At 40.3% G+C, this 20641-nt stretch overlaps 1 protein-coding gene across 1 annotated transcript in view; it reads right to left on the bottom strand.

Annotated features, from left to right (window-relative positions):
• LOC140374421 (eukaryotic translation initiation factor 3 subunit H) overlaps positions 1 to 20641 on the bottom strand; it is a 79902-nt gene that overhangs the window by 40994 nt on the left and 18267 nt on the right. The window contains exon 3 of the mRNA XM_072461311.1: positions 1866 to 2033. Within this exon, the coding sequence (XP_072317412.1) occupies positions 1866 to 2033 (168 nt within the window). The remainder of the gene's footprint in view (positions 1 to 1865; positions 2034 to 20641) is intronic.

Genomic DNA, 20641 nt, shown 5'->3' with positions numbered 1-20641 from the left:
TGTGCTTCATATATGTACCCAGAGTGTTTTTGATTGATTCCCGTAGTTTTTAGCTATAGTGCAGACTATCTCCTTTCCTCGAATCTACAAATTGACGGGCGGTGGGTGCAAGACCCCAGGCACGCGTCATCATCCCCCCTCACCCCCATTAGGTCCGGACCTGAACCTAAACCTCTGGATTCGAATCCGGACTTGAATCTGAACGTGGGTTTAGGTATGCATCTCTATGTGGACCTGATCAGAAGCTCATCTCTCTCGGCCGAGGTGAGAAGGAGCTGTGGACCTGATCAGAAGCTGATCTGTGCAGAAGATGCAGCTGCAGCATGTTCAGACCAGGCTAATTGTTTGGCAAGAAACATGCAATACTTTACTAGAATGTGTTCCATATATTTATATTTGGATCAGTTGGTTGGATGTATGGTTAATAGAGTTTAATGGATTTATTAATAAGTGCTTTGTGGATAAACATGACATTTAATAAAAACTTTTATCCAGAGTAAAAACATTACCCATTTGGTAATTTTTTAAGACCCTTTTTTCAAAAATGTATCAGGATATGTATCGTAATGAGGGAATTGTATCGGAATATACATGTATTGGGATATATATTGTATTGTGACCCGTGTATCGGGATACGTTTTGTATCACGAGGGTCTTGGCAACACCCAGCCCTATTGTGAATATTCAGAAAAGTCCATTTTATTTTATTTGTAAATTCTAATGCATATGTTGTATGTTGCACCTTAATGCCAAAGCAATGTCCTAGTTCCTCGTCGCAATACTGACCTAACCTAATACTGATGTGCAATTCTGTCATATGTGCAATTGCTGTTGGAATTCATGTGCAATTCATGTGCAATTACTGTGAAATTCATGTGCAATCTATGTGCTGTCGTGACACATATTCATGTGCAATTACTGTCGGGATCACATGCAATGGTATTTATTTATTTATTTGTCTATGGGAGTTTTTATTTATTTATTTATAGGAGATCTTCTACTGAAAGTGTTTTTCAGACTTCCTATAAGTGATCTGTTCTTCTGTATCTATCTCTGTATCTACCTGCGTTGCACCAATGAAATTTCCCCATGTGGGACAATAAAGGAATATCTTATCTTATCTTATCTTAGTTGTGTTCCAAAAGCCCCACAAATAACCTTTTGTAGCCATAAATATTTGCAGTAATTGAAAAACCGGTTCGTCTTGAAATTCCTACTTGACTGTGAAATAAAATACAAGGATTCCATAAAATAAAAATGCACTTTAGTTACTTCTACACGTCTAGAGTTGTTGAGATCGAAGACAGAGTTAAGGTCAGTGCATCTTGGCATTTGAATCTCTGCTTTCACTGTAGCACTTACTGTAAGTTTGTATCTGATTTAATAACTATAGACGAACCGGCTATGAAAATGGTCAACATCCGGCTTCATTATTCTAAGATAATGAATTTCCTCAGCGCACAGAAAGATGACTTATAGCTCTGTGCAGCTGTTAGTGTTTTCTGCAAGGACAGCCAGAATTTTGTGTTGACACTTTTAAGCATTTCTAAATTATGCCGTGAAATGCCCCTCCACATCTGTCAACACTTATGCACAGACATATTACAGGAACAAGAGCCATCTTTGCACAAATAGTTTAGATTCAAAGACTGTAGTTGTAATGCATAAATGCATAAGTGATTTCAAAGGAAATATGCATAACTGCTCAAATATCAGAACTATCCCAATATTTACTGTCAGCTGTAATGTTTAGTACAGTACAGCCACATTTTAAAATGTAAAAATAGCTTTATTACATTGAGTTATGCATAAAAAACTAAACAAAGATTAATTTGTGATTATCTTAGTCCGAGACCACCACTTACCGTAGATGAGCACAACAGACTCCTCAATAGCATGTTGGTAGCTGAACTGGGAGTCGAGCAATGCTCGGCTGACAAAAGAGCCGTAGTAGGTGGACTGGTACCAGCCCACATGCAGATGGTCAATGTTGACGTGACGCAGTGAACGCATCATCTCCATCTGGTATTGAACTGAAAGCAAAGAAAGAGGTAGAGAACAGGGAAATTAGACAGCAGAACTAAATACAGAATTAACTTTGCTGAAATGAGGTTTCGGAATTAGCTTTTGGGAGTATTTGGTGTCCATCTGGAAGAGAAATAGTGTACAAACAGTGGGCAAGGAAGAGCGAAAATTATACAAGCAATTAGATTTACATTGTAAAAAGAGCAACAAGACTGAAGGATAAAGTCAATGTTTTATCCAGACTTTGATGGAACAGTGGTGGCGTTCTCTTAGACAAACAGCAGTCTGAACCAGTCGCATCCCAGAGACGACAAAAAAAATGACTGGATGAATACAGAGAGGGGGCCTGGCAACAGGACACAAGGCCAGATGCATTAGCTGGAGAGCCATTTCATTACACCAGACACCACCTAAGGACACATGGCAGTGAATACACGGCAGCCTGCCTCGTCAGCTGTAAGTAATGGTACAAACAAGTGAGCGAAGCAGCGTTTTTGTACGGCCTTCCTATAGGGACCCGATAAATCAGGGCCTTATTGGGCAGCTGTGGCCCCCAAGACCACCTTGTAGTGCTGCGGCTGTTAACAAACCGAAACAGGCAATGGCTGTCGTGGGAAAGAGATGGAGATGGAAGGTAAGCTACAGCAAAGAAAACTAAGCTAAAAGAAAAAACAAATATGTATTCTTTGAACTTGTCCTATCCTCAATACCAATGTAATAATGGTAATCTGGAGACATTGGAGATTTCCCGGTCAACTGGGCTGGTGTTGGAGCTTTCTGCTTTGTCAAGTCCAGTCATTATTCACAACAAGTGGCCCAAAACCTCTGAAACGTTTAATGCATGATGCGCAATCAAGGCTTCGCTATCATCAACTTCCTGTGGCCCTTACAAAATAAAACCATCTGCAACCAAGCTGCACAAAGGGCCTTATCGTGAAAAGGTATTAAAAGACAATGACCTGACTCTGTGTAAAAAGTAACAGGTGTGATGTAGATGAAAAATAGGTCAATACATTGCATTAAAGACTATATTCACATTTAAAAGAGTAGCCTTTCGTCTGGAGATTTAACGGACTCATTGGACTTGGGACATGAACCACTTCAAGCTGTATGTATTTCGTCAAAATAAATTAATTTGGAGATAGAACAAACTTCAGTCCTCTGGAAAAGCAGGGTAAGATTTGCTTTAGTTAGTTTTTGGCAAAGATATGGAGCCCTGCCACACAAAAATCTAGTGTAAATTTAGTTTGTGGTTGCGAACTAATGTCCTCCTTGTGTGCATGTGTGGTGGATCTCGCAGTTCCTGATGTTGGAGCTATGGAGCTTCTAGTGTAGCAGCAGTCTGGTGAGTTAAAGTTTGTTGAGCAGACTTTGTTTGGGCTGGTTGCAAGTGGTGGACCAAATTAGAGATGCTGGCAAATGTGTAAATAATGCTGGCTCTGTGTTGGGGATTATATAGCCTATGGAGCCACTCATTCATCATACTTCAGCCAATATAGTAGCACAACCAAAAATGTCTATGGCAGAATGGAAGCCTTTGGGCTGCTGCGCTGATTCTGCATAATGGCCCGTTCAAACCGCAAACGCCTATTCGCGCGTTATGGCGAAGTTGGACGCAAGTACGCACGAAGAAAAACGCAAATACGCCGCGTTCTCGACGCAGCGGAGCAGAGACGAAATATAGTAAGCAGACGCGCGTTTGCCGCGTGCGCATGCGCAGTGGAGATGTTGTCAGTCTGGCTTCTCTAATGGCGGATCAAAGTTGAAAAAGTGCCTTTTGCGTATTTGCTCTTCAAAGCCCAAAAACGGAGACGCTCGGCGGCGTGTCTGGATCCACCAGTGATCCGAGTTTAGTCAATAACATAATTTGCTTCAAGACTAGATAAATCTCGCTCTCAGCTATAGTTTCGTTTGTCCCGGGTCCTGTTTGATGACTTGTTTTCCTGCATTGGTGCGCGGACATGTACCAGGACAACAACTACAGACGCCTGTCCATCAGTCCATCAGGTCAGTACAGAAATATTCATGTCTGAGCGCAATAATAAAGTGTATCTGCTGTGTGTGTGCTGTGTATCTGCTGTGTATGTACTGTGTATGTACTGTGTATGTACTGTGTGTGTGCTGTGTGTGTGCTGTGTATGTACTGTGTGTGTGCTGTGTGTGTACTGTGTATGTACTGTGTATGTACTGTGTGTGTGTGTGTGTATGTGCTTTGTATCTGCTGTGTATGTGCTGTTTGATCTGATGTGTATCTGCTGTGTATGTGCTGTGTGTGTGTTGTGTATGTGCTGTGTATCTGCTGTGTATGTGCTGTGTATGTGCTGTGTATGTGCTATGTATGTGCTGTGTATGTGCTGTGTATGTGCTGTGTATGTGCTGTGTATGTGCTGTGTATGTGCTGTGTATCTGCTGTGTATGTGCTGTGTATCTGCTGTGTATGTGCTGTGTATGTGCTGTGTGTGTGTTGTGTATGTGCTGTTTGATCTGATGTGTATCTGCTGTGTATGTGCTGTGTATGTGCTGTGTATCTGCTGTGTATGTGCTGTGTATGTGCTGTGTATGTGCGTTGTGTATGTGCTGTGTATCTGCTGTGTATGTGCTGTGTATGTGCTGTGTATGTGCTGTGTGTGTGCTGTGTGTGTGTTGTGTATGTGCTGTGTATCTGCTGTGTATGTGCTGTGTATCTGCTGTGTATGTGCTGTGTATGTGCTGTGTATGTGCTGTGTATGTGCTGTGTGTGTGTTGTGTATGTGCTGTTTGATCTGATGTGTATCTGCTGTGTATGTGCTGTGTATCTGCTGTGTATGTGCTGTGTATGTGCTGTGTATCTGCTGTGTATCTGCTGTGTATGTGCTGTGTATGTGCTGTGTATGTGCTGTGTGTGTGTTGTGTATGTGCTGTGTATGTGCTGTGTATCTGCTGTGTATGTGCTGTGTGTGTGCTGTGTATGTGCATCTGCTTGTGGTTGTGTATAAAACCAATGAAAAGTACATAGATAGTAAAAATTAAACATAGTTTTCATAGCGTTAATATGTTGTTCTAGTGCACCATTTAAAATCCGATTGTGGTATATTTAATTAAAGTACAAGTAAACTAAATTTAGGCTATATAGTTATTTGTTTGTTTTATTATTCAGATTTCTTGCCACTGGGGATTTCTACACGACAATCACCAGCAGCTTCAGGTCCACAACAGAGGACTGGACGTCCACAACAGAGGACTGGACGTCCACAACAGAGGACTGGACGTCCACAACAGAGGACTGGACGTCCACAACAGAGGACTGGACGTCCACAACAGAGGACTGGACGTCCACAACAGAGGACTGGACGTCCACAACAGAGGACTGGACGTCCACAACACAGAAGTGTTTTTGATAAAGGGATTTTCATATTTATAGCAAAGACCACATGCTCACTCAAGATTGAGCCCAAATGCCATGTTGTTTACACAGAATGAGATAAAGTTAAATGAATAAAACAGTGAGAAGCTTCTCAGCTCTTAAGTTCTCTGTTCTCTTTACTTCTGCACCTACTTGTGCGTTGTAACACTGAAATTTCCCCACTGTGTGGACTAATAAAGGATTATCTCATCTTGTCCTTGTTTGTTTTTGTTTATGATCTTGAATTGTGGTAAATTACTTCTGCACCTACTTGTGCGTTGTAACACTGAAATTTCCCCACTGTGTGGACTAATAAAGGATTATCTCATCTTGTCCTTGTTTGTTTTTGTTTATGATCTTGAATTGTGGTAAATTAAATAAGTACATCTTTAAATAGCCACTGAATTTCCCACAGACTACCCAGTATTATATATATGAAAAAGATGCATGTAAACAGGACACACATTTTATAATATAAAATAATTTATTTTGTGGAAAAATAGAACAGTAAATATCTATCTATCTATCTATCTATCTATCTATCTATCTATCTATCTATCTATCTATCTATCTATATATGCCATTGTTGTGGTGCCGGTTCTTCTCAGGTGAAATGTGTACGTACATCACCGGAGCGTCATCTCTGATTGGCTGCTGTCCCGCCGCGCCGCAGAAAAGCTCAAAATTCTGAACTTATTTGCGGCGAACCGTTTTGATGCATTGATGCTTATACGCCCGTCAAAGCGTCTCGAGCGGAAAACGCAAAAGCGCGCCCGCCTCGCCGCGCTCCTCGGCGAATCGCGCCGCAAATAAGCGGAAGCCGCGCCGCAAAAACGCAGGAGGTGCTCGACGCGCGTTTACATAGACTTTGAATGTAAACTGGACGCTTTTGCCGCACCGGTCTGAACGGGCCATAAGGCTGGTGTTCTCCATAAAAAAAAAATGAAATAAAAACATTACACAATTGACGCCCCCTCAAAAAATATATAAACCGCTGTGCCTTTACACTATGGTTTTTGAACATAGGCCAATCTGGTATGACACATGAGGTTTACCCTTTATAGGCCCCCTTATTATTGGCATAAGAACTTAAGTTTAGCAAAACACAGGATTTTATATGATTTTTGTCTTAAAGTCATGGTAACAATAGTAAATATTATGGTAATTACTATTGTTTTGTTGATTAATTCACAATTACAAATAGAAAGAAGCCAGTAGAACCCAAAAGGTAATGGCAGGGTCCCGGTCCAGTTGCAATTGTGTTTTTAAATTAGAAATGCAAATTGTATATACAAATTGGTCTTAATATTAAAGGTAATGGGTGTAAAAAAAATGCAAGAGAACAATTTAGAAATTCTGCTAAAATTGTGAAAAATAGATAGAAAATGCCCCAAAGTACAACCACATTATCTCTCACCGTCACTTGCTTCACAGCTTCTTCAGTAAAAAACAAAACAAAACAAAAGCCAATGGTGCACCCACAATTAAACATTTGATGCAGCAGGAGTACAGCGTGGGAAGGAGGGCACCACTTACCAGAGCATCTTGTTGAATAAAAAAACACATCTGGGATGGGGGACTGTCGTGAAGGCAGAGGACAGCAAAATAAAAATAGCCTGTTTTACCCTTTTCTTTCAGGGAGGACTGAGCATTCTAATCTATCGGTTTAATCTAGCCTTTTATTTGGTGATTGACGCAGTCAGTGAGACAAAGGAAAGCTGACTGGATGGACAGAACAATGCAAGAGGGCAATGGGTAAAGGAACAGACCGTGTATAAAGAGACTTCAGAATGTTGCGCAATTTCAGGAGAAACCAGGAGTGAGTTGTCTGGAGCAAAAGGCAATAAACCCATTAAAAATCTCAGTCAAATACTAATAAAATGCAGTTATAAGCGTTTTGGCCGTTTATATGCATTTCATTAGAGATATTAAATATAACCGTAGGAGCATAAACACTGGCTCACTCCAATAGTTTAAGTCTATCAAAAAGAATGCTGTGCGAACATAGTTTCAGCCTTTAAAATGTACTGATAAGAGGCAGGAAAGGCATTTGCCCTTCACGCAGGAGGCCTGGGTTTAAAGCCTCACCTTGCATATTACTGTTTTTTCACTTTTGTGTTATCCACAAAATATTGACCACACCAAGTCTGCTTGCCCATCCATAACATTCACTGCACGCGCCTGGTTAAATCTGGGCAGTGTGGTTTTCACATGGGCTAGTGGGTAAATGTATGAGGGCCCCACTTTGGCCAATTTGGACCCCATTTGGTGAGTGCAGTATGGGCCCCATACTGAAAATGTTTTACTTTAGGCCCACAAAATGCAATAAAAAAAACATATCACATATATTAATATATTAATATTTACAGTCAAATATTTTCTACTTTAAAAATTCCGTTAGATCAAAATGTTGTGAAATTGCACACCCAACGCCACACTATGTAATGTGGGCAATGCCCTCTATATCATGCTCTCTAATATCTGTATATTTTTTTCTTGTTCTTTTTTTTTCATTTACCTTGCGACTGCACAGCAGATAATGTACCTACAGCAGCAGTGAGGGATGAAGTGGGCAGTAAAGAGGTTATTGCCATCATTAATTGTTAATCATCACCTCTCAATCTCGTATTTTTGTAATTGACTGGCATAATAATCATAATAAAGATAAGATAAATTGCACAGCCCTACTGCACACTTAAACACACCAAAGAAAAAAGATGAATTTGTTTCCAAGCAATAAAAATGTTCCCTTTCAAAATACTCACGTAGACTCAAAGTGAGCATAGCAACTCAAAAAACACATCCAGGTGACACAGGTCAGAGAGACGAAGTGGAGGCACAGAGGCGGACGGCCAAGATGGCAGAGTTGGACAAGGGGAGGTGCTGGGCCATCCAGTCACACATCCAACAAGAGTCTTCAAGCCACCGGATCAGGGACATGCCACCGGATCAGTTTGTGTGCTCATAAACCAAGAACACAACCTGAGAGATGGTCCCACTTTTGTGAGCATGAGAACGTGGACTGGAGAGTTAAGGTAAAACATTGAGCAGAGTTAAAGCTGGAAAAGAAAACTTAATTTGTATGTATGTCGCCTTTGCTCGCGTCTCTCATGGACATAGCGTTGATAAAACCGAGGGATCATCCAAAAGCCAAGTGCACACACCTGTCTGCACAAGGCTTCACTTTTGACTTTTCTTTTCATAACAGTGGATGCAATTTTTGAATATCGAGGGGGAGAAAGCACTTAGGCTTTATGGATTTTTATAAGATGTGTCACAGGTAAACTTACAGGTAGACATAGTACACCACCACAATCTTTCAGTTAAAAATTGGAGGAAATGGTAAAGCTCAAGTACATTGTGACTCAGACTGTTGGACTTTTCAGAAATAAATTCTTCCCCTCTCTTTGTGAATGTACATAACGTTTGAGTCTTCTCCCCAGCAGTAGTCCCACATGCCCTGATTAAGTGCATATACATACACAGGCACACAGCAGCGCTGCAGTTCATTCATGACTCTTAACCAGGAAAATGTGGAATTGTGATGTAATGAGTAAGTCACTAGATCACAATTCTACATTTTCCTTCACGTAGCTGTGTGCACAATCCAGGGTTTGTTTTTTTTTACAAACCGAAATCTTATTTCCAAACGTTGAACCAAACTAACACTAGTGCCCCAGTCAAGGACAAAGAAATAGGGGCTTTATTTAGCTTACTTAAAATGAATAGACCAAAAAACACGAAAGAAGAGTTCACACAGCAGTTCAACAAATGTATAGACACATTATGTCATTATTAGCCAGGGTTCCCTTTCATAAATGTGCCCAATGCGTTGTATTTGAAATGAGGTGCAGTTTATTTTTACAGAGATGGAGATATCCACAATAGTCTGTAAATTATAAACGCTGGTGTGTGTGTGGGGGTCATTATGGCACTAAAATGTTTTAAGACAATGTGGAATATAAAGTTAAAGTGCAGGTGAAAGCTGCTTTAGCATTTCTAAAACTGTGGATGAGGGTTCAAAGTGGATTATAGAGCTTTTAAGTTAGTGCAATTATCTGGAGCCATAACTTCATTAATCAGATGGAATTATTTTTCGGTTGACATAAAAAGGCTAAAGGTAAAGAAAAATAATAATAATAATTGGCTCCACGATCCTCCTGCACCTTCAGTCTTGGAGTTGACACGGTTTTGTTTTCAAACTTTTTGCAAAGTTTGGGGCTTCTTAATAAGATAAAAAAAAAAATGTGTGACTAATAACAATTGGGACTAAGATGTAAATTCTTGTCAAATGTAAAATATATGTAAATAGCACATATAAAACAACCTCAGTTGACCAAAGTGAGTAAGACACTGTAACGGTAAATAAGAGAAATACAAATTTGATATCATCAATAAAAAATACAACGCAATTACAACACAAGATAATCTGATCTAGACAGAATTAACATTTGGAGTTTAGTTTTAAACTTATCCACACACTGAGCAGAGCGGACATGAAGGGGGAGGCTGTTCCAGTTTAGGGGCCACCACTGAAACGACTCAATCTCCTCTGGAGACGGGTTCAGTAAAGCGAAAAAAAAAGATCACTGATGATTTACATTTTGATTTATTTTGTTTATTTAACAAGGACCATGTACAAGAGCATTAATTAAAGAAAACATCGCTCACGCGCAAACACTAACACTTTTTACCAACATTTTCAGGGGGCGGACTCCCAGCCTCCTAATCATTCAATGACACTACCAATATCAAATCTAGCAGTCCTCTAGTGGCATCCAGTTCGGTTCTGGTTGTGACGAACATAGCTGTCAAAGGAATAATGGAGGATTTTTCGTCGATTTGAGAACTCAAGCGGAAGTGCGCATGCGCATTCACACGGGGGGTGTGGAGGCACACAAAAGCCCCGTTGCTACATGTGACACAGGGAAACATGCAAGGAAATGATTGGGCGCCAAAAATATCACCCATTACACCTTTAATGTATAGATTCATGTCAATTAAAAAGGTAAAAATATATTATTTATATTTTATGTTTATTGAGAATCATCCAAGTTTAATAATACAAATGTAAACTAAAATGTATGTGGCAAGCGTTACTTCTCGTGTGACTGCACGTGCAGTGGGGGATGAAACTTCATCTCTGAGCACGGCTATAGTTACTCCGCTATAGTCTCTACCGTGGCTTTTAGGAACCTATCAAGAGAGTCTTGAATTTTCAATTCAGCTATGCAAAATGCAACAATACTGATTTATTTCTCTAACCTGGTTTCTATTACTTTTGTTCAATAGGGTAAAATATTGTTACAGAATAATAATGATTTTAGGAGGACCACAATTGGTCCTAAAAAGTAAAAAATGAAATGACTTCTTTCCACCAAGTGTTTGCAAGACAGCGATAATATCCAAAAGACGCAACAGTCGCATTTGCCAAAAAAGACCCAATTTAGCAAGACCAGCAAGATGCGGGGCTTCCACGTTCATTTCTTCCGCTGCTGCAGACTTGCCGATCAATCAGGTCCCGAGGCCAGACGGGGAATGAGTCTGCCCATTTTCCCAGCGATGCACCACTCTGCGTGTGTGTTTGTAACAAGGAGAGCGATGGACAATGGCATGTGTAACAGAGACCAATACTATCAGCGTGTAAAAAGACACTGACGTGAACTGAAATTGCCCATGCGTTGGTCTGGAAAAGGTGTGTCATGATCAGAAGAAGTGGTGAGAATAAGGACTGTGGGATACATTTTACACAAGGCTAGTGCAGAGGCAAGGACCAATTTCAACAGAGGCATAAGATATATCAAACACATACAAATACACCTTTTGCCTATGCCTTACAGCACAGAGTGAACATGGAATCAAGGGCATGATGCAGAGTAAGCTTGTAGCTCTGATGTGGAAAGGACAACATCCTCTGTGTTCAGTCTACCCAAAAACCTGTGTTTGTGGCGATGCCCAGGGCCATAACATTAGGCATCATAATCAAGCAGACATTATATATGCGTGTGCCTCCACTGAGGGCCGGACAGATAGTCTATACTCTAACACTTTGTGACGTGAGAGGTCCTTGTTGGCCGCTGCAGGCCACAGCATCTCAGTAAGTGTGGTGTGATGTGCACGTACATGCAGCTCCGAATAAGAGCATGGTCACTACGCATTTCAGTCTACACCTTGACAAGCAGACGTGATCTTGGCCCCAAACAATACTTTTAGTAGTTTGAGCTGAATAATAAGGTGCAGAGGGCTTTACAGGTGAAATTGAAGACTCCTAAATGAATTGCAAGAAAAAAAACTTTAATTTGATTACAATCAAAGTTTGCGACAACATGTAATCATTAATAAAATATTGGCCTTAATTTTGTTACCATTAAATTTAGGTAACTCAAGTATTGTGAAATAAGTCATGAATTCCAGTTTGAGTAGTATTTATTTAGATGCCTGGGTTGCATTTTAAGCCAATTTAAGCAGAAAAGTAAAGCCTGTATACTCTTTGTAAGTGTCCACCCCTGGGCTCAGAAAAGTGGAAAGAGCATTAATACATCAATTGAGAGAAAATTCTGCAGCAACTTTTTAAACTTTTGTCCCTCTTTTTTTTAAACCTTTATTTAGCCAGAAAAGTCCCCCTGACTTTACCAATCTCTTTTTCAAAGGAGTCCTGACCAAGAACAGCACAGATCCGTAAAATGTGTTCCCTTTAAAAAAAAAAAAAAACAGCCCGTTTCTAAAACGTTCAGTATAGATTTAAACTCGCCTATAAAAATCCATCCTTAGTTTCCAGGCCTTCTGGAAGTAATTAATGGTCATCTCATAAGTTAGGCAGAAAAAAGTATTTTGCATTTCAAGATTCGAAAAGGCAATGTCATGTTTTAATGACTACTTAAAAAACCTCTGCCCCGAAAGCAGTGTAATAACTAGTAATATCGATTATAGTCCAAAACAACAGATCAGTCCGATGTTACGACTCGGTAAAAAGTTAATTCTACCGTCCCTTCTGAAACAGGAAGAAAACAACAGCTTTGGTTTTCTGCTAATATATTCTAACAGAACAGGCTTAATCCAGTCTTTATTAAGAGTCAAAAGACCCAGAAATGACCAATTTACAGACTTTTAAAATCTCTAAAAAATATACATCTCCTAGAGTCCAGATGAAACTGAATATTTTTCTACAACCTCCTAATGGATTAGTTTAGACATGTTTACTCAAAAAAAACATCATTTAGAAAACATCAAACTAATATTTTCCCATAACATCAGTATAAGCCCAAAATTTCCATATCACTGCACAACTAGTAATAACCTTTGTTATGGGACTGTAATCGAGATCAAGGACAAATGTTTAACTTGCTGCCAAAAACCTAAATGTACCATAGCTCGCATAAAACCAGGTTTGCGACTAGATTCATCAATACGTTCATTCACATTCATATTGGCCGTTTACGTACCAAGGCAAAGGAAAGACAAGTGTTTTTATCTCTGAATGCAATTTGCTGGCCCAACACATTAAATGGACCACATAATGCACCAGGGCTGCCTCTAAGAGGGAGCCGCTCTGTACAACAAGGCAAGGCTCGGCTGACATGACTATTGATTTCAAAGGGTCAATATGTGGAGAAATTATGAGAACTCAGGCGATACGAAAGGTTTAGTTTAGCATGAATAAATACAGGACTGCAGTAGCGCTAACGGTTAAGTGATCCCCAATTCTGTAGATCATTGGATCACATTTAGGGAGCACTTTCAAATGAGATTCTGTATTGAGAGTAGCCCTTTTGGGATAAATAATTAGCAGTATATGGACAAATAAATGGTATTTGATTGTTTGTTGCATTGTCCTGCCCATTGACATTCAAAGTTTTCGGATTATCAAAATGACCTCATGTACTATGACAGCTCGGGCCTAACAATGCCTCTCATGACTGCTTTGTATTCTAAAGGATATTTAAAAGGACAATCTCTTCACACGTTTCAAGGTCAGATGCGAACGGCCGATATCTTGTCCTAGAGTCGTGGCATTTTGCTGGTCTGTGCATTTTTTCTGTCGGAAGAAGGCAGCAGTGATGAATGTGGGACTTGTCGGGAAGTAAATGGTGGTATCGAGTTGTGGTCTTGGACGTGGTGTCAGGAGATGCACGGGGCTAATTTTCGGCAGCGCGGCTATAATGGGACTGTGTGTGCCTTTTTGTTAAGAGCGTCACTGTTTGTTTGAGTGTGCCCGCTATGGCCCGTGTTCCACCTGGCACAGTGGATTAGCTGCAATTAATCTTAGTTAACCAAGAGCTGCGCTGGGCTGTCTGGTGGTGACGTGCATCCACATAAAAAAAAACAAAAAAACACACAAGGCAACGGGACGACGACAGTCACACAAGCACATCAAAGATCGAGGTAGCTGCCGTGAGTCGACTAGTTTGCCATATGCAGCGTTGACAGGGTTGCTCTTCACACAGCTTTGTTTTCATATCGTAAATGAAGAGATGATTGAGAAGGAAATGATGTGTGCTGGCTATTCTGCTCACATGAGCTCAGAGGCAGGGGAGAAGAAAAGGGAAGGGAGAAAACCTTTGTACATGCCAGCGCAGATATACAAGTGAAATATGGCGTAGAAGACATAAGACACTAAACACTGGAGTACACTTGTGGGCCGTTACAGCCTCCTTGCGTCTGGTTTATTTGGCCAAGTCTGGATTACTTTGTTGTATTGGGTGGGGTATGTGGGCAAGCCTGAATTCATGTTTCTGAAACGCAAACTGTTCTGAGTGACTTTTCAGGAACAGCCTGGTCTTGAGGCAATACGCTCCAAATATTACAATTGACATCACATGATGGTGAAATATGCACTCCACTTCAGGCTTGAAAAAACAATTACAACATAGTTCGACATGAGGACAGCATTCAAACAACAATAGTTCTATCTCTAGTAACTGTACAGCAGGTCTTTGTAATAAAAGCATGATTGGCAGCTGAAATGACAAATCAGACTCACAGGAAGGAAGTGAATCAGACTGCAGCTGGCAGAAGGGACTCACATTTCTGAAACTCTACTTCATGGATGTCAGACTGAGTGACAGGAAAAAGGTGGAAGCCTTCATAAGCCTGAGATGGTATCCTTTATTTTCCACCTCCCACAAATAGCCACCAATGTTGCACGTGTTGGCCCAATAATTGAAGCTCAGAAAATATGAAAAATACAACAAATTGCCTTACAATAGCCAAGCTGACATTTTTATCAGTTTTTCTTTTCCCTTTTCATCATCAGCAGCATCCGCAGCAAATCATCTGATTCTACCCTGATTTGCATATTTATTTGGCAGAGGCTTTTTCAGCAGATGCCCTTTTTGACGCAATACTCTCCATTTGGCCATTTGGGCTTTAGACCAGTGTCCAGATTGAGCTATATTGGTCACTAACAATCCCATGCTCAGTATGAGAAGAATTTTAGATTTACCTCATCTCGCTGCAGAAGCATCATCTCATTATGCAGGTAAATGTATGAAGATGCAACAGTACAACCATGTCCATTTTGACAGCAGTTTGAATTGTTATGTGATCGATGTGTAGGTTCTAAATTGCTGGTGTGGGAGTTAGGAGTCGGCCATAATCCTAAAGTAATGTGTCTCTAAAACAAGGAATGAAACGTCTCAACCAGTCTAGTCCACTTTTAAAATGCATATTTACCTGCCCTGATATCACACACTCGATAAGGCGACTAACAGGGATTGTTGTGAGTTTTCTATTTAGCATGTGATCTACCGTGTGCATCTCAACTGCACTTAGTAGTATTGATAAGAACTAGACTCCATTGATACTTTATCTTACTCTATGCCTTTACTTTTATGCCATTGTCCATACAAACTAATTAGTCAAAAATGCTGACTGACCAACTAACTATCAAATGATTAATTGCTTTCACTCCTACAGAAAATGTTATAATGTCCACAATAAATAAAACAATCATAGCCTTACCAGTTGTTTTTCCTTTCACCGGGTTCACACTACGACACATGGGCTCTTCTTTGTTTGGTTAACCGTTTCTGTGCCCTAGCATCTCCATCACAACCATTTACTTTTGCTCTCCATCTTGTGCTGCTTCCCCTCCGCTCTTGCTAACTCTTAATCTTTTGCTTGGTTGCTCTCATATTCGCTCATAACTTCTCCTCTGCTCCATCATCTCCTGTCCTTTTGGCCTGCTCTTCCCTTTTTTCCCCCTCATTCCTTGCTATCCCAGGCCCCTCATTTTTCTAGACTGTCACGTCACTTCTGCTGTTCCGGCTACCTTTCACCCTCCTCTGAAACTCACTGCAACCCACCTGGATTAGCAGCAGTCGTGGGTAATGCATTCTGACCCTTCTTCCTTTACACAGCAGCCTCCGCCACACACAAAACTTAATGCAGGCCAGAATCGTGATGAGACAAAGGAGCGGATGAATAAAACAGTGGAACTGATGGCGCTGGTGACGGCACCCGGGGGACCAAGAGTCTTGATTTATAACTCGGGCTGAGCATTCAAACGCAAACAGAGCGCTGCTAGCTGCTAAGAGCCCGCCTCAGATCTCCACTACAGCAAACCCCGGAAAGCTTAGACTGAGAGAGATAAAGATGGGAATAAAGAAAAGGTGAGCGACTGGGGACACAAGAGGCAAACACATTGAATATGTGGATTTTGTTTTTGAGTCTCCCGGGAAATCGCAGACCCCCACTACTTTAACTACAATTTCTTCAGGGTTTTATGTGTACCTTTAAGGTTGGCTGTCGAGTGATTTTTAATTAGGCTTAATAGGAGAGAACAAGGCAAAACGGAGGGAATCAATTTCTCATTTGGGGCATGTGGAGTGATCTATTGAAAGGCTGACCCCGAAGAAGACCTTATCAGAACACAAGTAAGCCAAGTTTTTAAATACATAAACACAAACGCTTTTGTGCATACTGAGTAGCGTATTTACAGGAGGCAGAAGTGAGATCATGGCAGAGGCATTTTTAATCCCCTCGACTTCAATTAACCTACTGTGAAAATGTCCACCACCAACAACAATTACTGCTCAGGAAGTGAAGGACTAACCTTGCAGGTCCCTCCTGCAGGAAAATGCTGAGATAATTGTCCACAATTAGTTTTTGTTTGTGTTTTTTGCTCTCACCATTTTACCTCGACTTTGAAGAAAACAGATTTATTGAAATATCCCTAAAATAGCATTCCCAACATAGTTTTCTGTAAAATATCATTTGAATACAGGTTCATTATTTAAATATAGATTATGTTTGCATTCATGAGTACATCCCTCACACAAACCATCACACACACAAATTAAAATAATAATGCAGGGTTGTACTTAAAGGCGCAATGGACGATTTTTCGGCGATTTGAGAACGCAGGCGGAAGTGCGCATGCGGACTGACAACACACACGTGCGTTTGTTTATTAGCGCGACGGAGCGCATCGCATCTTTCGTCTCCCGTAGATTTCCATATTCTTCTGAGTTAGCTCAAACAGTCTTTCTCCGTCTTCATTTTGTCCCGTACACTGAGGGAACTATATTATGATAGATCAATGCGCTTAGACACGCAGAAACGTGGGGACGAGCAGCACGCGGCTGCAGGTGAGCGGTAGGTGCGTTTTTTGATTGATACGTGGCAGGACTAATCGGTCGTCCACGCCACGAGGAAATAAGACTCAGATTTGGGCCAAAAAAAAATTGTCCATTCAACCTTTAAGTACATTTTTTTAACCAGACTCTCCTCCATTGTAAATGTGCTTTCTTTGATATCACAATAGGTGTCTAGAATATAAATAACGAAAACATCTGCTGCAGACACAAGTAGGTCTATGAAAATTTCGAAAGCCAATACAGAATAACGACAATGATAAAGAGGCCGCCTGGATGCAAGGCTGAGGTGCAGTTGGTGCAAAGAACCCAATTATAAAGCAGGGCAGAAAGTCTGCATACATCATAATAGTTACTTTCACATAATAGCAAATGATTGGAAGTTATGATCATTTTTTATTTAAATATTTTATTGCACTTTTAAAACCTGATTCAAGGGTTACAGTCGATGCCGTTTCCATGGATGTATTAGATGAAGACACAGAGGCTAAAGTAAACGGCACACGGCGCTAATGTTGCAAAATGTCTGCTGAGTTACAGCTCAAAAACACCTTTCTTTCATACAACAAAACTCTGATTCCCAGTCACACTTGTGAGTTTAAAATAAGCCGCCATCTCCTCTGTTGTGCTTTAGTTGCGGAATGTCCGCATGGAACAAGCTTTGTGTGAAACGAAAGCGCCACAAGTCGTCCACGTGTTTTAACTAAATATGCAAATTAAACAAATCATTAAGGTAATAAACTAATAATTGAAGTTTTTTTGTAATCAAATTACTTTATTTACTCGATTAATCGTTGCAGTCCGAATGCAAGAAGTGTGATGTTTTGTGGAGCAAAATTTGATTTGCACAGATCAGGTAATCAGACACTGTTGGGACATGTATTAAGTTTATTCTGACATGACTTTGTAGTGTTCCATAAGTGAATCTCTCTACTGTATGTCACTATGGCCAAACCTGTTAGACTTCAGCAAGGTGATTGGCTGATTTACGTTACACATAAAAACTAGGGGTGGAAACTTTTTCTTTTTTTAAAAAACGATTAATCACAAGTCTGACAAATGAATCACGATTAACAATCACTCAATCACAATTAACAGTTGTAAATGGCATTATTTACTTAATTGTGAAGCACTAAATAGTACATTTAGAAATTGCTTGCCCCAACGTGATCCATCGATTAAAGAAAAGTTTCAAACGTGGTCATCTGGACAATGTTTATTCAGACTGAGGCTCTCTCAATTCAGCGAGTCTTTTGTAATCTTTCAGCCAAATCATACCTACTTCGATAGGAAGTTTGTGTAGCTAATTGGTTTGCACAGTTGATTCCAACAGTGACAGCGGGAGTGACAAAAACAACAAACATACTGAAAAGAGAGAATGCCAATCATGCAAATCAACGCAGTTAATCACTACATGTTGTTTATAAATCAAGAGTTGGTTTCCCTTTCTTTTTAATTAAGTGTCTTGTTAAAAGGCTTTGGTGTCTATCAATGCTTCAAGTCAAGTGTCCTGGCCCAGATAACACCATACACTTTTCGTTAGGGTTTGCGTAAAACTGCTTCCAATTGCTAAATTGGGACACTGGAAACCAGCACTTTGGAAAAGTTGTTTGTTTCAACAGTTTGACAACTGTTGGGTTGTCAGGGCCAATAAGACACCCAGGCGGAGGCTGGCAGACACTACCACCTCTCATGTCCAGTTGGCTTGGAGGACAAAGACAGCCAGCAGGAAGAGCCCAGGGCAGAACCACAAATGTCTACACAGAGAAAACTGAGGCCGAGCATCCATTTCAAGAGCATCTTATATTAAATTTGTCAGTTTGGTCACCGGTGCTACAGTGGGTAATCCCCAGAAGCAGGCAGATTATAATTACTATAAATTTTCAATTTTCTTTCCATTGTTATTGATTCCACACGGTCATCCCACACAGTACAAGTAAGAGCCATCCCTGGTCGTTTCCTCTACACGCTTTCCATAAAATTAATGTTTTATTTCTGGTACACAATTATCCTGACAAGACACCGGTATGGTTCTTACATCCTGTCCCTTTCATACACTATATTGCTTAATTAATCCTCCTATGGTCAGGGCCGGGACGAAGGATTTGAGGATATAGGGACCAGATAGGAGAGATAAAAGACAAGATGAGGACATGCACTCGAGGAAGGAGACTGAATTAGTGGCTGCCTACAAGAAAGAAGTGTATGAAGGGATGTGGGCGGCACGTACCTGCAGTAAGCTACAGAATAAAGAAAAGGCGAAAGTCAGAAGGTGGGGGCAGAGAAAGAGTAGGCTAATTTTGTTCTACCTTAGGACACCTTCTCCTGCTGCCGAGTTCTGGTGACACAGCTTGAATATCAAATGCACTAACCGAAAGTGGCAGAGAGCTACACAATTTCTTTTCACAAAAAGCAAAACATAATAATTAAATTTAAATTAATCAACATATCAGTATGGCAGAATAAAATTACATGAGTGCTCACCCGGATTACCACAGGTTTGATAAATTGTAAATGGTCAAATTTATAAAGCGACTTTCTACCTTCAAGGCACTCAGGGCACCCCCTTCAGAAAACACAATCATTTTGATTAATTAGCCAAACTCAAAAAGCTTTACATCAAGGAACCACTCGCCCGTTCACATACCAGAGTACGCAGACACTGGGGACAATGCAAATTAATTGCCCAAGGACACAATTACAGTATTCACCTGAGGCAGCTGTGATTAAACCACCAACCTGGGGGCCAGTGGATCTGAGGTCCTGGATCTGGTTCTTTTCACATAATTTTTTTTTTTGTAAATAGTTATGCTAAGACGTTTTAAATGTTATTTTCACCATAATACATGGAGTGCATTAATGTTGCCGGTACTCTTAACAATAATTAAAAGACAAAATTAATTATTTTGCAGGTTTTGTGTCATGACATTACAATGTCCATTATTTTAAGAATGTGATAAATCAAATCGTAGGTTCTGAAACTGTTGTTGTCAAACCATATCGTGAGATTCCCGAATCGTTACACGGGAATATCCACACGATATGTACAAAAGTTTATATCAATATAAATTTCTCATATCTCGATATACAATATACATCTTATATGGCAGGGGCCCTGACAAGACGTTTTAATCCCGCTGACAAAACACTTCAAATTTATATTTATTAATTTCAAATAGAAATATAGCATTATTATCACTAGATATACGAATCCCACAATCCTTTGCAGCAGCCACCCCTCCCCGCACTGAAGTATAGTTGCTTTTCCCGCACTAAATTAGACTTGAGCAGAGGGTTAAACCCAGCAGAGTCCAAGTGGGGAAAGAACGGTTTTGTGGACGTTAGCGATGGGCTAAAACAAACAAGAAAACTTCTGTGATGACGCTCTGTGAGGAAAACATCCAAACAAGTAGTAGAAAAAGCTTCAGTTATAGTCATCTGGACTCAGTTTGAAAAAATAGACGTTTCGACTCTCATCCAAGAGTCATTGTCAATAAAAGAATTTAGATCGAGAACTCCGATATTAATACTGTTCTGTGGTAAGATCCACCCATTGGGAGGAGCCTTCCTGAAGTAGAAAGAGTTGTTTGTTTCAACAGAAACTCCCCCCTTGTATCTACCGAGCTAGCCTATTCAGAAT

This window comes from Eucyclogobius newberryi, unplaced genomic scaffold (genome assembly GCF_026437365.1).
Source record: "Eucyclogobius newberryi isolate DKJ021-1_F unplaced genomic scaffold, fEucNew1.0.hap1 SCAF_3, whole genome shotgun sequence".
Classification (NCBI taxonomy): Eukaryota; Metazoa; Chordata; class Actinopteri; order Gobiiformes; family Gobiidae; genus Eucyclogobius; species Eucyclogobius newberryi.
Note: the sequence above shows the minus strand (reverse complement) of the source record. Positions and strands in the feature narration are given on the sequence as shown.